General features: G+C 63.3%; 1 protein-coding gene across 5 annotated transcripts in view; it reads left to right on the top strand.

Moving 5' to 3' along the window:
- Positions 1–15,337, top strand: part of NPR2 (natriuretic peptide receptor 2) — a 40,707-nt gene that overhangs the window by 23,845 nt on the left and 1,525 nt on the right. Inside the window, exons 2-18 of one of the 5 annotated variants that reach the window (XR_008317070.1) lie at positions 1,213–1,415; positions 2,453–2,566; positions 3,028–3,163; positions 3,307–3,401; positions 3,562–3,682; positions 4,105–4,189; positions 5,082–5,202; positions 5,394–5,468; positions 5,619–5,696; positions 6,336–6,440; positions 6,589–6,660; positions 6,919–7,055; positions 7,189–7,344; positions 8,489–8,657; positions 9,964–10,113; positions 10,303–10,426; positions 15,167–15,235. Coding sequence is in view for 3 of the 5 variants with exons in the window: in XM_053300014.1 (XP_053155989.1) it covers positions 1,213–1,415; positions 2,453–2,566; positions 3,028–3,163; positions 3,307–3,401; positions 3,562–3,682; positions 4,105–4,189; positions 5,082–5,202; positions 5,394–5,468; positions 5,619–5,696; positions 6,336–6,440; positions 6,589–6,660; positions 6,896–7,055; positions 7,189–7,344; positions 8,489–8,657; positions 9,964–10,113; positions 10,303–10,426; positions 15,167–15,235 (2,033 nt within the window). In the remaining 2 variants the exon portion in view is untranslated. Of the gene's footprint in view, positions 1–1,212; positions 1,416–2,452; positions 2,567–3,027; positions 3,164–3,306; positions 3,402–3,561; positions 3,683–4,104; positions 4,190–5,081; positions 5,203–5,393; positions 5,469–5,618; positions 5,697–6,335; positions 6,441–6,588; positions 6,661–6,895; positions 7,056–7,188; positions 7,345–8,488; positions 8,658–9,963; positions 10,114–10,302; positions 10,427–15,166; positions 15,236–15,337 lie in introns of those variants that run through there. The other 4 variants (XR_008317071.1, XM_053300016.1, XM_053300014.1 and 1 more) reach the window with 4 other exon arrangements.

The raw sequence follows: 15,337 nt of genomic DNA on the forward strand, positions 1-15,337 counted from the left end.
GCCAGTGTTTTCGGCTGGCTGCCTTGAACGTGTGCGTGAAAAGGCAGGATAGACCCCCTGTAGAAGTCATGGGTGCAAGAAGCACGAGCCCTTTCTTTCTGCTTTCTGCCTCTTCCTCCTCCAGGAACTTGTGCACCCCCTTTTAACGCCTTCTAAGCTAGTGACCCTCACCACGTCAGGCGGCAGGGAATTCCATAGATCAACGATGCCCCGTGTGAAGAAGCATTTCCGTTTGCCTGTCCTCAGTCTCCCTCCAGGCACTTTCATGGGATGGCTCCTGGTTCCTGTGTGGTGAGAGAGGGAGCGAACTTCTCTCTCTCTCCAACCATCTCCCTGCCAGTCACCTTTTTCCCACAACGAAAACGCCTCAAATGCTGTAGCCTTTCTTCATAAGGAAAGAGCTCCAGCCCTCTGGTCATCTTGGCTGCCCTCTTCTAAGTATTCTTTTTGAGATGCAGTGACCAGGACTGTCCACGGAGGCTGACATCCTGACTCAGTCTCAGGAGCGGCTTCTCCCAACGAGCGGCGGGGCGACCTTTTCAGATCAGCCGCACAGCTCTACCTGTTGAATGGCCAGCCTGCAGGCAGCATGGCTCTCGGGCGGGGTGGGGGGAGAGGAGCCACCCTGGGTGCTGCTGGGAAGCAGAGGCAGCTGCGCCTCCTTGGGCACTCCCCGCCCCCGCTCTTTATTTACTTTATTTTCATTCGTTTGTTTGTTTATTTGGCCTTGATATGCCACTTTTCAGGCGAACCTCCCAACGGGGTGTACAAAAAACCTGAACACAGAGAACGATCTATCAGACGTAAACATGCGCTGATATCCGAGCGTGGCCCTTGGCCTCCCTTCTCCCCTCCGAGCAAGAGGGTCCCTGGGGGCTCTGTGGTGGCCCTTGGGGGAGGGAGGGGCCCCCTGGGCTGGGCCTCGGGAGCGGGAGGGAGGGGCTTCCCTGCCCCCTGCGGCTTCAGAGTCCTGAGCCTTGGCAGGGGGTCCCCCCGGAAGGCAGGTGGGGAGTGCCACCCGCAGCCTGCCGTGGCGGGAGGGGGGAGCCTGGCTTGCCCGGGGCCCCGAGGGAGGGCGTGGCAGGGCTGAGGTCAGGCGGAGGGGCTTGCCGGGGGCCCGGCCGCCGGTCTCTCCTGGCCCCTGGGCTGCAGCCTGCCCGGTGGGCCAGCGGCCCTGAGCGGTGCCTCCGGGCCCTCTGCTTTCTCCCCCAGTCATCTACATCTGTGGGCCGCTAGAGATGCTGCACCAGATCATGCGCCTGGCCCAGTGCGAGGGTCTGACCAACGGGGACTACGTCTTCTTCTACGTGGACGTCTTTGGAGAGAGCCTGAGAGCGGAAGGGGGCCGGGAGGCGGCCAAGCCCTGGCAGGGCCAGGAGGGCCAGGATCCCGGAGGCCTGCGAGAGGCCTTCCAGGTAAGCCCCGAGCTGGGGGGGAGGGTGCTGGGCCCTCCCCGGGGCAGGGCTGAGGGCCTGCCTGCTGCAAGTGGCCGGGGCGGTGCCGGACGCCGGTGGAGGGCCGCTGGAGCAGGCACGGAGGCAGGGCTTGGAAGGCCTCTCAGCAGACGCTGGGAGGCCTGAGTGGCCAGAGCCCGGCTGGGGAAAGAACGGGCGCCCGCTGGGCTGCTCCGGACAGGGTCACCCTTGGCGGCTGTGCTCAAAGGAGGGCCCTTTCCTTCCTCTGCACGGCCTGGCGGCAGCTGCAAAGCACGTGGGACTCTGCCTCTGACACAGGTCCTGAGGGGCAGGGGTGGCGGCAGGTGGGGGCTGTTTCATGCCGCCTCCCCCCCCCCGCCTGCGCCCGCGCGCCTCCTCTTGCCTGGCCCCGGGTCTCCCGAGGGAGCAGGACTCTTCGGAGCAGGGACCGCCTGCCTGGGGCGCCTTGGCCCGAATGGCACTGTATCCAGGGGGCGGGTGGGGGGGGGGCTCTGCAACTGAGCTCACGAGAATGTCAGAACAAAGAACAGCTCGATTCCGGCCCATCTGCAGGAGCAGGAGCATCTCCACACACGACTTCACATCTCCCCACGGCCGGGGCGGAGACGCCATACAGGACAGACGGGAGAGGATGTGGGGGGCCCAGGGGGTGCGGAGGCCCTGGACTTTGGCCCTCAGCAGGCAGGCCAGAGGGGCCTGGTGATGCTGCCCAGCCCAGCTCAGCCCCCCCCAAGAATCCCACTCTTGCAGTCCAAAGGGGGCTGGGGGGGCAGCGTGATGCTCTGGAAGACCCCAAGGACGGGTGGCCAACGGGGGGGGGGGCTCAGCCCAGGTTCTCCTCGAGGGAAAGGCAACCCCGGCGCAAGAGATGGAGTGGGCGGCCCCCCGCCTCTCCAAAGGCCTCCTTGCCTCTGTGGGGCTTGCAGAGCAGGGAGGGATGGGCCCACCACCGGCCTGGGCTGGCAAAGGCCCCCCCCCCCCCCGGCCCTCCTCGCACCCGTGTCCTTTCGTTGCAGACGGTGCTGGTGATCAGCTACCACGAGCCGCAGGACCCCGAGTACCACCACTTCCAGAGCCAGCTGATCCTGCGGGCCCGGAAGGAGTTTGGGGTGGAGCTCAACGACTCGCTGGTAAGGCAGGAGGGAGAAGTCGGCCGGCCAGAGTGTGCTCCTCGGCTGCCCTGGAGGCCGGCGGCTGGCCTGGGGGTCTGGTGAGCCCGCCCGCCCTCCCGCCCCCCTGGTTGCCCCCCTGGGTGCGATGGGGACCGTGCCCAGGAAGAATCCAGGTGTGAGGGCGGCTGATCCGGGGTGCCTTGAGCTGGCTCCCCCCCCCCCCCAGTCTGCTGGCCCTGCCGTTCGAGGGGTTGCCCTCCGGCTGGCCCCAGCGCTGCCCCCCCCCCCCGTGAGCAGCTCCAGGGGGCCAGGGAGGGCCTGCCACTCAGGACCCCCCCTGCCGGTGGGCCAGCCCAGGGCCCTGCTGCGTGCCTCCGGGCCCCACTCCTGCAGGCTGAGGGCTGCCCATGGCCGAGGGTGGCTGGGCGGGGGCTCATGGCCCCTGGGGGGCTCCCTTGTGCTTCTCTCTCTCTCGGCAGAAGAACCTGGTGGCGGCCTGCTTCCACGACGCCCTCCTGCTCTACGCCATGGCGCTGAACGAGACGCTCCACGAAGGCCGGGCCAAGAACGACACCGTCCACATCCTGGAGAAGATGAAGGGGCGGAAGTTCAAGGGTACTGGCGGCGGGCGGGGGGGGGGGGGGCTGAGCACCAGCAGACACAGCAGGCCTGGCTGGGGGGGGCAGCGGGCCCTGCCCTGGACTCCATGCTTGGGGGGGGGGCAGAGCTGGCTCCTCAGCTTCCCTTCCCCCCCCCAGGTGTGACGGGGATGGTGAGCATGGACGGCAACAACGACCGGGACACGGATTTTGACCTGTGGGCCATGGCGGACGTGGAGAGGGGCGAGTACCAGGTGGGAGGGGGCAGCCCCTGGGCAGGGGGGAGGGGCCCACCCACCCCAAGAAGCCAGCAAGCGGGGGGGGGGGGTGTCTGTGGCGCCTGGGGCTGTGTTGCATCAGCCATGGGGCGCCCTCCTGGCCATGGGACCCAGATCTGGTCTCCTCTGCCCACAGGTGGTGGGGCACTATGTGGGGTCGAAGAAGGAGATGAGCTGGCTGGGGCCCATCCTCTGGGTGAAGGGGGAGCCCCCCCTGGACAACCCCCCCTGCTTCGACATGAGCGACCCCTCCTGTGGTAAATGGGGGGGTGGAGGCAGAGGGGCTGGCGGGGCCCCTCCCCGGGCCTTGGGTGGGGCACCAGAGGGGGGCACCAGCCCTCCCCGGGGGCCCAGATGAGCCCTGGGCCTTCTCCCAGCTTACACCCCCCCCCACCTCCGAAACCTCCAGAGGTGCCTGGATCCAGCCAGCCTCCCAAATGGCCCTGGCGAGTCTGAGGCCCACGGAGAGCTGGGCCGGTTTTCCCTGGGGGGACTCCAGCCCCCCTTCTGGGACTGCTTGTGCCCCCTTCTGCAGTGGGGCGGCGGGGGGGGGCAGCACGCCTGGTGCTGAGGACCAGCTCCCAGATGGGTGACGGCAGGATGTGGCCCCGGCAGGGGCCTGTGTGTGGGAGGGGAGCCCCCCCCCCGCGGCCGCTCAGCAGCGCTGCCTTGCTTGCAGGCCCGCTCTCCACCCTGGCCATCGTGGCGCTGGGCGCGGGGCTCACCTTCCTCATGTTTGGCATCTCCAGCTTCCTGATCTTCCGGTGAGTGACGGGCTCCGGCTTCCGGCCGCCCTGGCCAGCCCCAGCGAGGGAGCCCCTTCCGGGGTGGGGTGGGGGTGGGGTGGGAGGGAGGGGATGTGGTGGCCGGCATGTCCGCCGTGCCGGGCTGGGGGGGGTCTTCCCGCGGGGGCCCCCCGTCCTGCATTCTGGAGCTGCCAGGCGGGCGGGGGGGGGGAGCCAGAGCCCCCAAGCGGCCCCTCGAAGGCCCCTCCCGCTCCGGGGGGGGGGGCTTGCAGCTGCTCTGCCCTCCTGACCCTCTTGGCTGCTGCTGCTCACCCTCAACCGTGCCGCCCCCCAGCCCGGCCTCCTCCCCTTGCACCCCTCTTTCCCCTCTCTGAGGGCAGAAATGCGGGGTGGGGGCCGCCCACAGTCGGGTCTCGAGGGGCAGGATTCCGTCAGGGCCGGGGCTCAACCCCAGCACCTCCTCAACCATGGCAGGAATCACAGAGGTCACCCAAAGCATGCGCAGAGTGCTTTTGCGACTGCCAGCACCTGCAACCAAGGAGGTGCTGGTTCAGGCTTCCAAGACGGAGGGGTCCGATGTCCAAGCCTGGGAAAGGAGGGCCGGGCATTTCTCTCCGCAGGTCGCTGCAGCTGCCCACCCCACCCCGCTGGTAGTGCTGGCAGCAGGCTCCCTGGGCCGGGAGGGGCCGCCTGGGCAGGAGCAGAGGCAGGCACTGAGCGCCCTTGCCCACCTCGCAGGGGTGGCGGCATTGGCAGCCCCTTGGCTGGAACCGGAGTGGGGCAGAGGCATGTTGTCCCTCCTCCCTCTGACGGGAACCCGTGTCTGGGGGCGGGGCCTTCTCCGGCAGGCCTCTGGGCAGGGGAGCCGTGGGGGGGGGGAAGCCCACCGGCCTCTTCTTGCTCCCCCTAGGAAGCTGATGCTGGAGAAGGAGCTGGCCCGCATGCTGTGGCGCATCCGCTGGGACGAGCTGCAGTTCGGCAGCTCGGAGCGCTACTACAAGGGGGCAGGCAGCCGCCTCACCCTCTCGCTGGTGGGTCCCCCCGGGCAGCCCTAGAGCCCCCACTTCCCGCCAGGGGCCCCCGCAGGTGCTCCAGACCCCCTCCCCCCTCCCTGGCTGCCTCCTGGCACCCCCACCCCACCCCACCCCACCCTGTCGCCCTCCTGGGGCTGCATGGGCAGGGTGTGACTTTCGCCTCTCTTCCTGCCCCCCCCTTGCCATAGCGTGGGTCCAGCTACGGCTCTCTGATGACAGCCCACGGCAAGTACCAGATTTTTGCCAACACGGGACTCTTCAAGGTGAGCCTCTCCTCGTCTCTGGGCTCCGCTGACCCCCTTTGCCCTTTGGGACGCCTGGGAGGGGGGGTGTCGGGGGGGAGGGGCAGGCAGGGGGCTGCTCCATCCGGCCGGCTGCCCCCCCCCGCTGACTCTGCCCTCGGCAACTTCCAGGGAAACGTGGTGGCCATCAAGCACGTGAACAAGAAGCGGATCGAGCTGACCAGGCAGGTGCTCTTCGAGCTCAAGCATGTAGGTACCCAGCAGGAGGAGGAGGAGGAGGAGGAGGAAGGGCAGGGGGCGGGGCCCAGCCTGGGGGGGTGCTTGGGGGCTGCACCACTGCCTCCATGGGCCCCTCCGTGGGGCAAGGGGAGGCGGTTGCCTCAGCCACAGAGGGGGCACTCCTGCCTCCGCGTTCAAGCGTGGCGGGGCGGTTAGGGCGGCCCCTGCTGACTGGGCCAAGACTAGAGGCACCTTTGGGGGGCGGGGGGGGGCGTTCTCTTGATATGAAGCAGGGGGAGAGCAGCTGGCCCGCTCCAGCCCCAGGGCAGCCTCTTCCCTTCGGGGCGGCTGTTGCTGGGGTCTCGGCTCGGCTGCTTTCTTCGATGGTGAGCCCATCTCTCCTGGCGGTGCTTTTTCTTCCTAAACCACTTGGAGACCTGGACTTGTTGAAAAACAGTCTGTCAGTAGCCACAGCAGTGCTGGCCACAGCCGCTGTGCCCTGGGAGGCGGGGCTACACCAGGAGTGCCATCCCAGAATACTCATAGACAGGTCGTCACACTGACTCAGCGCCTCCCCCCCCTCCCCGCCGGCCCCGATGCCAGTTCTGCCCCTTCTGTGGGGGGGCAGCGGGTCTGACGGGGCCCCCGCCCATCTCTGTCTGGCTCCAGATGCGAGACATCCAGTTCAACCACTTGACCCGCTTCATCGGAGCCTGCATCGACCCCCCCAACATCTGCATCGTGACGGAGTACTGCCCCCGGGGGAGCTTGCAGGTGAGGCCTGGCACGGGGGCGGGGGCCCAGTGTGGGTCTCTGGTGGGGCCGGGGGGGTCTGCTAGGATCCCCCCATGAGCGGGGGGGGTCATTCCCAGCCCCAGGCCAGGCCTGACCCTGCCTCCCCCCCCGCCCCACCTGCCCCCAGGACATTCTGGAGAACGAGAGCATCAACCTGGACTGGATGTTCCGCTACTCGCTCATCAACGACATTGTCAAGGTGAGGGGGGGGCTGTCAGCTGCAAAGAGGGGCTTGCTCTCCCCTTGGGCGGGGCTGGAAGAGGACCCAATGAAAAGCTGGGGGTGGGGAGGGGGAGGGATTCCTTGCTGGGGTCCCCTCGGCCCCCTCTGGCCCCCCTGGCCCTCCTCCGCCTGCAGGCCGCCCCCTTCCTGGGGCTCCCCTTGCTGCTCCCGGGGGCCATCTCAGGCGCTGTGCCCCCCCCCCCTTGGCGCAGGGCATGGCTTTCCTGCACAGCAGCATCATCGGGTACCACGGCAGCCTCAAGTCCTCCAACTGCGTGGTGGACAGCCGCTTTGTGCTCAAGATCACGGACTACGGCCTGGCCAGCTTCCGGCAGAGCAGCGAGAGCGAGGGCAGCTACGCCCTCTATGCCAGTGAGTGCCCCCCTCCCGCCCCCCCTCTGGCCCCTCGGCCCCCCCGGGAGGGAGCAGGCTTCTGTGCCCTGCCGTGGGGAGAGACGGGGCCCAGGGCAGGCCTCTGACCCCCACCCCGCCACCCTCCTTGCAGAGAAGCTGTGGACAGCCCCCGAGCTCCTGCAGAAGGGCCACCTGCCCCCACTGGCCATGCAGAAGGCGGACGTCTACAGCTTCGGCATCATCCTGCAGGAGGTCGCGCTGCGCAACGGAGCCTTCTATATCGAGGGCATGGACCTCAGCCCCAAGGGTGAGGAGAGGAGGGGGCGCGGAGGAGCCCGTGGCCGCCGGGCCCTTCTCTGGCCTCACCGGTGGGGCTTCCACCTGGCTCAGACGCGCCTCCTCTTCCGCTCTGCTCGACATGGGCCCTCTGGGGAGAGGTCCTGGGCCTTGGAGGGTCTCCTGTGCATTGTAAGTGGGCAAGGGGCCGCCCCCAGAGTTCCTACGCACAGGCTCCTGGGGACAGAGGAAGCTGCCATATGCTGAGTCAGGCCACTGGTCCCTCTAGCTCAGGGTTGGCTACACAGACTGGCAGCGGCTGTCTTGGAGATGCTGCCGGGGAGGGAACTTGGAACCTCGATGCTCTTCTCAGAGCAGCGGCTCCATCCCCTGAGAGGCATCTCTTCCAGGGCTGCTCACACTGCTTCTGGTCTCCCTTCCATATGCAACCAGGGTGGACCCTGCTTAGCTGAGGGGAGAAGCCCTGCTGCCTGCCACCAGACCAGCTCTCCTCTCCTGAGGGCCCCGGCCTCTTCCAAGGCAGCAGACAGCCCAGGCAGGCAGGCAGGCTGCCGCTGAGCTGTGGGTGCCCTCCCGGCCAGCCCTGCCCCCCCCACCTGCCCGCCTTGGCCCAGCAGGCCGAAGGCCGCTTCTCCTGCCCGCCGGGGGTGGCCCAAGCAGGAGAGCCTCTGATGCCCAGGCCTTCTGCCCGCCCACCCGCCTGCCTGCCTGCCTGCCTGCCTGCCAGCGGGACTTGCTCATCAGCGGGTGCTCTTTAGGCTACCCCCCCCCCCGCAGTGTTCCCCACAGGGCCCCTCTTTGCCCGAGCCACGAAGGGCACGTGGAAGCCGCCCTGAGGGGCCCCTGCTGGGTCTCACCCGCTTGCCCTTGGGAGCTGCTCCTTGCTTTGTGGCCGGCCGCGGGAGGGCGGGAGGGCAGGCCTTGGGCTCCGCGGCCGACCCCCCCCGTGACGCCCCGCTCTGTGTCTGTCTCCCCCACCCCTCCCGTCTCCCCCAGAACACTCATGCTCATGTGCCAGGGGCCAGCCAGCCCTCCACCCCCCAGCATGCTGCCGCCCCATGGTCACCCCTCGCCACCGCCACCGGCCGGCCGGCCTCCATTTCACCCAGCCCCACATTCACTCCGGTGCACCCCCCACCCGCCTCCCCCCACAGAGATTGTGCAGAAAGTGCGCAACAGCCAGAGGCCGTATTTCCGACCCACCATCGACAGGCAGCTGCACGCCGAGGAGCTGGCCGTCCTGATGGAGCGCTGCTGGGCGCAAGAGCTGGCCGAGCGCCCGGACTTCGCCCAGATCAAGATCTTCATCCGGCGCTTCAACAAGTGGGTGCTGGAGGCAGGAGGGGGCTGGGGCCGGGGCTGGGGGAGGGCAGGCGGCCACCTTTCCCCAAGAGGACGCGCCTCTGACCGGGTGCTGGGGAGACAAGGAGAGCCCTGCGGGATCAAGCCCAGGGAGGCTCCTCCAGGCCAGCCTGCTGCTGCTGCTGCCCACAGGGGCCCAGCAGATCCCCCTGGCTGGGAGAGGGCAGGCCTCTCTCTCTCTCTCCCCAACACGCACACCTCCTGCTGCTGCTGCCTTGGCCTGCAGAAGGGCCCCGCCCCAACCAGCGCTCTGCGGGGAGGTCTGCCCCCCCCCCCGTGGCCTGACTCCCCAGGCCCAGGGATGCTCAAGCCCTCGCACTGGCCCCTCCTCCCCTCTCCAGCAGCCAGGAGGCCAAGCTGCTCCCCACGGCCGGCCGGCCAGCCGGGGCCCCTCCAAGAAGCAGGGAGTCTGGGGGGGGGAGGAATCCCACACAGTTGCCGGGCCTCTCTTGGGGCTCGGCCAAAGCCGGCCCGAAGCACGCCGTGATGCCCTCCCCGCTCCCAGTGGGTCTTGTGGCGAAACGTCCCCCCCCCAGCCCTTGGCCCCCAACCTGTGCAGAAAGTGCGTGAGGGAGGGCCCACTTGGGGCAGGTGGCGTGGGTCCCCGCCTACAGCCCCGCCACCTCTGGGCATGTGCTGTGCCCTTGCCTCTGCCCCCCCACGGCCCCCCCCACAGACCAGAAGCCCCCCTCCCCGCTCAGTGCAGGCGGAGCCATTTCCCTACACATGCGGCATTAAAAGGTGCCAGTGTGCTGGAGAAGAGGGGAGGGGTCCCCGCCCCCACCCCCACCCCAGGCCCCTTAGTCTGCTGGGAGGGGGCAGCCACTGGCAGGAGGGCCAGCCGCCCAGCCTCCCCTCCCCCTGTTTCTGCCATGGCCCACCAGACGTGGCTGGCGGGAGAGCGGCATGCCACCACCGCCCCTGCTCTCCTGGGTCTTCGTGCCGCCGTCTTCGGGGCTGGCCGGGAAGGAGAGTCCCCTGTGGTGGCAACACCCCTGCAGGGATCTCAGGGGCCTGGCTGGCGAGTGGGGGCAGGCGGAGTGCAGGGTCCCCCCCTCCCCTTTAGAACATGCAGGTGGGGTCGATTGAGCAGAGGAAAGGGGCGGGGTGTGTGTGTGTGTGTGTTGGGGGGGGCAGAACCCTGTGCTGGACCGACCCCTCAGCCGGGATCGGGAAAGGGCCACCGGGGGTGCAGCCCCCCCCCGCGTGAGTCTCAGCCTGCTCTGCCCCCCTCCCCGGGCCCCGGCGGGTTCTGCCCTCTCCCCAGCAGGGAAGGCAGCACCAGCATCCTGGACAACTTGCTGTCCCGCATGGAGCAGTACGCCAACAACCTGGAGAAGCTGGTGGAGGAGCGCACCCAGGCCTACCTGGAGGAGAAGCGCAAGGCCGAGAACCTGCTCTACCAGATCCTCCCCCAGTGAGTCAGGTCGCGGGCCACGGTGGGCGGGCAGGGGGCAGCAGGGGGCCCAGTGCAGGGGCGCCTTGCCCTTGCCTGCCCGCTCGGGGGGCGGAGACCTTTCTCGACAGCAGGCCCGCCCGCCCTCCTGAGCATGGGTATCCATGGGGGGGGGCCCTGGCACTCACAGCCCCCCTCCTCCCCCCCCAGCTCGGTGGCGGAGCAGCTGAAGCGGGGCGAGACGGTGCAAGCAGAAGCCTTTGACTGTGTCACCATCTACTTCAGCGACATTGTGGGCTTCACCTCCCTGTCGGCAGAGAGCACCCCGATGCAGGTAGCTGTGGCAAGCGGGGGCCTGAGGGCCCCTCGCCGTAGGTCCCCTGGGGCCCCCCTCCGCTTGCTGAGACAGGTGTGGCCAACCCCCTTGGCACGGCCGTCCCTGGGTGGGGGGCGGGCTGGCGCTTCCCTTCCCGCCTGTCACACACGCCAGGCTGATTTCGGTGCCGCTGCTTTCAGGGGCGGCAGACAAAGGAAGCCTCTGGTGGCCGATCCGCGCAGGTGGCAAATCTGCTGCCTCCCCCAGCCGGCTGGTGCAGCCAGTGCCTCTCCTCCCCCCCGCCCACCGCCTTTCCCGGCAAGGCAGAGCCTTCTAGCACGCCTGAGTTGTTTCTGGCAGGGCGGCCCCTCTGGCTTGCCTGGCTGGCCACTTTCCTCGGGGTTTCGAAAATGCATGGAGATGGCCAGGAGGATGGCGGCTGCCCAAAGCCAGCCAATGGCCCAGTGGCCAAACCTGACAGTTGCCTCTCTCCAGAGGGACTCGGGCTTGAGGCAGGCGCAGCAGAGCCTGAGGGCTGGCCTCAGTGGCTCCGTCTGCCGACAGCCTGTCTGGCGCTTTGGCATCACTTTGGGGGGTCTGAGTGGAACTCCCGAGCGGATGTCGAAGGGCCTCCATGAAATCCCCCCCCCCCCGCCCGGGCGCCCTGCTTCCTTGGAATCCCAGCTCTCCCACCATGCCACTTTGCAGTGCCCAAGGCAGCTTAACAACGGGCAAAGCATGTTGTTGGGCTGTCCAGATGTGTCCAGACATCCCAGGCAACAATAATATCAATACTTACAAACAATCGACTCAATAACCAGACAATGTTGCGATTAAACACTATGAAGCACAACACTCAACTCCACAATCTGCTCTCCATTGCAGCAGTGAAATGCAAGAGCATGAGATTTCTGTGACGCTCAGGGGGACAGGACAGTCTTCCCTTGGTGCTGGAGGGAATCATCTCAGCATCTGGTGGCAGGTGCCCAGAACGCCCCCCGCATCCCAGCCAGGAATGGGCCGGGTGCAGAGGAGGAGAGCCTGCCTCCAAGACCGCCCTATTTGAGAGGAAGCCGTCCCGCAGGGGCCCCCGTATGGGGCTCGTCCCTAGGTGCATGACTGGCTTGCACATGCGGATCAGCCCCTGTGCGCCAAGCAGCGCAGACGGGCTTCGTTTCACTCCAGAGCCAAGAATGCTGGTCCACAAAGGCCCCTGCACAGCTGCAAGCAATGAGGAGCTGAGTAGAATCATAGGACCTGAATGCTGTGGCTGTTCAACTTCATCATCTTCTTAATTTTGGACCAGTAGCTGAGCCTCCCCAGAATGCTTCAAGGTGTTAGCATGACCCCTCCCCCAGCCCCAGGTGTGTGGCATCTGCAGATTTGATAGGCATCCCTTCTACTCACAAGTCATTTATGAAAATGTTGAATAGCATCGGGCCCGGACAGAGTCCCCCGCTGGAGCTCCATTCAACACCTCCCTACAGGATGATGAGAAGAGGCGTGCTGGATCAGGCCCAAGGAAGCTTCTCTAGACCAGCACCCTGTTTCCCACAGTAGCCCACCAGGAGCTTCTGTGAAATCCACAAAGGCAACTGATGAGGAATCCTGCTCTGCTCCTGGAGGTGGCTTCTAGCCATCAAGACCAGTAGCCATTGATAGACCTACCCTTCATTAATTGGTGTAAGCCCTGCTTAAAGCCATCCAAGCCGGTGGCCGTCTTCAAAGGCTGTGGTAGAGAGTTCCATAGATTAATTATGCACTATGTGAAAGAGTACTTCCTTGAGTTGGTCCTAAATTTCCTAGCCATCAGTTCATTGGGGTGACCCCAGTTCAAGTGTTGTGAAAGATGGAGAAAGATTTCTTTCTACTCTACTCTACTCCATGCAGGATTTTATAGACCTCTCTCATGTCTCCCAGCAGTCGTCTTTTTTCTAAACTAAAAAGCCCCAGGTGGTGAAGCCTTGCCTCACAAGGAAGGCGCTCTAGGCCCCTGATCATCTTGGTTGCCCTCTTCGGCACCTTTCCCAGTTCGACAATGTCCTTTTTTAGATGTGGTGACCAGAATTGTACGCAGTACTCCAGGTGTGGCCGCACCATAGTTTTCTATAAGCGTATTATAATATTCGCCATTTTATTTTCAATCCCTAATGATTCCTAGCATGGAATTGGCCTTTTTCACAGCTGCTGCACATTGAGTTGACACTTTCAACGAGCTGTCAACCACAACCCCAAGATCCCTCTCCTGGTCCGTCACCGACAGCTCAGATCCCATCAGCGTAGACTTGAAGTTGCGATTTTTTTGTCCCAAAGTGCATCACTTGACACTTGCCAACATTGAACCACATTTGCCACTTTGTCGCCTACTCACCCAATTTGGAGAGATCCTTTTGGAGCTCCTCACAATCCGTTTTGGATTTCACTACCTGGAAGAGTTTGGTATCATCTGCCAATTTGGCCGCCTCGCTGCTTACCCCTGCTTCTAGATCATTTATGAATAAATTAAAAAGCACCAGTCCCAGTACAGATCCCTGGGGGACCCCACTTCTTACTTCCCTCCATTGTGAATACTCTCCATTCATACCTACCCTCTGTTTCCTGTCTTTCAACCAGTTAGCAACCCACACATGTACTTGTCCCTTTATCCCATGACCGCTAAGTTTCCTCAGGAGTCTTTGATGAGGAACTTTGTTGAAAGCTTTTTGGAAGTCCAGGTATACTGTGTCAACTGGATCACCTTGATCCACACACTTGTTGACACTCTCAAAGAACTCCAAAAGGTTGGTCAGGCAAGATTTACCTTTGCGGAAGCCATGCTGCTGGCTCACTCCCAGAAGGGCCTGTTCTTCTAGGTGCTTTACAATTTTATCCTTGAGGATGCTTTCCATCAATTTGCCTGGAACGGACGTTAGGCTAACCGGCCTGTAATTTCCCGGCTCGCCCCTGGATCCCTTTTTGAAAATCGGTGTGACATTTGCTACTCTCCAGTCCTCTGGTACAGAGCCCGATTTCAGGGATAAGTTAAATATTTTAGCAAGGAGGTCAGCAATTTCACATTTGAGTTCTTTGAGGACTCTTGGATGGATGCCATCCGGCCCTGGTGATTTGTTAGCTTTCAGTTTTTCCAGACAGTTTAGAACATCATCCCTTGTCACTTCTATCTGACTCAGCTCTCTAGCCTCCATCCCTAAAAAGCCTGGTTCAGGAACAGGTATATACTCAGTATCTTCTGCCGTGAAGACGGACGCAAAGAACTCATTTAGCTTCTCTGCAACCTCCGTATCCTCCTTAATAATCCCTTTCACTCCTTCATTGTCTAATGGTCCTTCTTGTGCTTATGAGGAGAGCTGGTCTTGTGGTAGCAACCCTAACCCCTTAGCTAAGCTGGGTCCGCCCTGGTTGCATCTGAATGGGAGACTAGAAGTGTGAGCACTGGAAGATATTCCCCTTAGGGGGATGGAGCCGCTCTGGGAAGAACAGCAGCTTTCAAGTTCCCTCCCTGGCTTCTCCAAGATAGGGCTGAGAGAGTTTCCTGCCTGCAACCTTGGAGAAGCTGCTGCCAGTCTGTGAAGACAAGATTGAGCTAGATAGACCAATGGTCTGACTCAGTATATGGCAGCTTCCTATGTCCAACCACCTCCCTGGCAGGTTTCCTGCTTCTGATGTATTTGAAGAAGCTTTTTGTTATTCCCCTTGATGCTTTTAGCTAAATGTTCCTCAAACTCTCTTTTCGCGCCCCCCCCCTTATTGTCACCTTGCATTTATTTTGCCAGAGTTTGTATTCCTTTCTGTTCTCCTCATTTGGGCAGGCCTTCCCATTTCAGAAGGAAGTCTTCTACCCTTTTATGGCTCCCTTGACGGTACCTGTTAGCCATGCTGGCATCCTCCTGGACTTAGTGGTACCTTTCCTCCTTGGGGGTATACAATCTAACTGGGCTTCTAGTATTGTGGCTTTGAGTAAACTCCATGCACTCTGGAGCGAAGTGACTCTCCTGATTTTCCCCCTCAGCTTTCTTTTCACCATACTCCTCATTTTAGAGAAGTTTCCTCTTCTGAAATTCAAAATGCCTGTGTTAGACTTCCTTGGTGATTCTCTCCCCGCATGTATGCTGAATTGGATGGCACTATGGTCACTGTTCCCTAAAGGATTCATGACACTGACATCACGCACCAGGTCCTGGGTGCCACTCAGGATTAAGTCCAAGGTCGCCTTCTCTCTGGTTGGTTCCAAGACCAACTGTTCTAGGGCACAGTCATTCAGCGTAACTAGAAATCTGACCTCTTTGTCATGACCTGACTGTGAATTTACCCAGTCTAGGTGTGGGTAATTGAAGTCACCCATGATTACTCTTCTTTGTGCAGTGGGGGAGGGTGGAACAATGTCCACATCTTTCCCCTCCCTCCAAAGGCAGCTTATACTGGTATCAATCTGCTCCTGAGGGTCACACTGGATCCCACATTCTCTTGTGCACCACTTGCCTTCCATCCTGCTCAGTGCCTCATAATCCCCACATATCTATGGTTTCTTTGGGTGGTATTGTTTGTCCCCACCTGTATCCATGGGAAGGGGTGGTGGTTGGTGGGTTTGAGGAGTCTTGGAAGCCTCTCTCCCACCTTGGGGTCACGTGCACCAGGAGGGCACCAGCTCTCCCTGGGTGATCTGCTGGGTCTGTCTGTGTGTGTGTGTGTGCACTGGTGCTGAACTCTCCAAAAAGGTGCTCTGGCCAGCTCACCTGCACACCTCCTCCCTCTCCTCAGGTGGTGACCCTGCTCAATGACCTCTACACCTGCTTTGATGCCATCATTGATAACTTCGATGTCTACAAGGTGAGTGCAGCCTTGCCGGGGGGGGGTGCCTGTGGCATGGGGGGGGGGAGCTGGGACCAGCTGGTGGTGGTGCAGGGAGGATGCCGGGCTGCAGCAGAGCCC

The sequence above is a fragment of the Hemicordylus capensis genome, chromosome 2 (assembly GCF_027244095.1).
Source record: "Hemicordylus capensis ecotype Gifberg chromosome 2, rHemCap1.1.pri, whole genome shotgun sequence".
Classification (NCBI taxonomy): Eukaryota; Metazoa; Chordata; class Lepidosauria; order Squamata; family Cordylidae; genus Hemicordylus; species Hemicordylus capensis.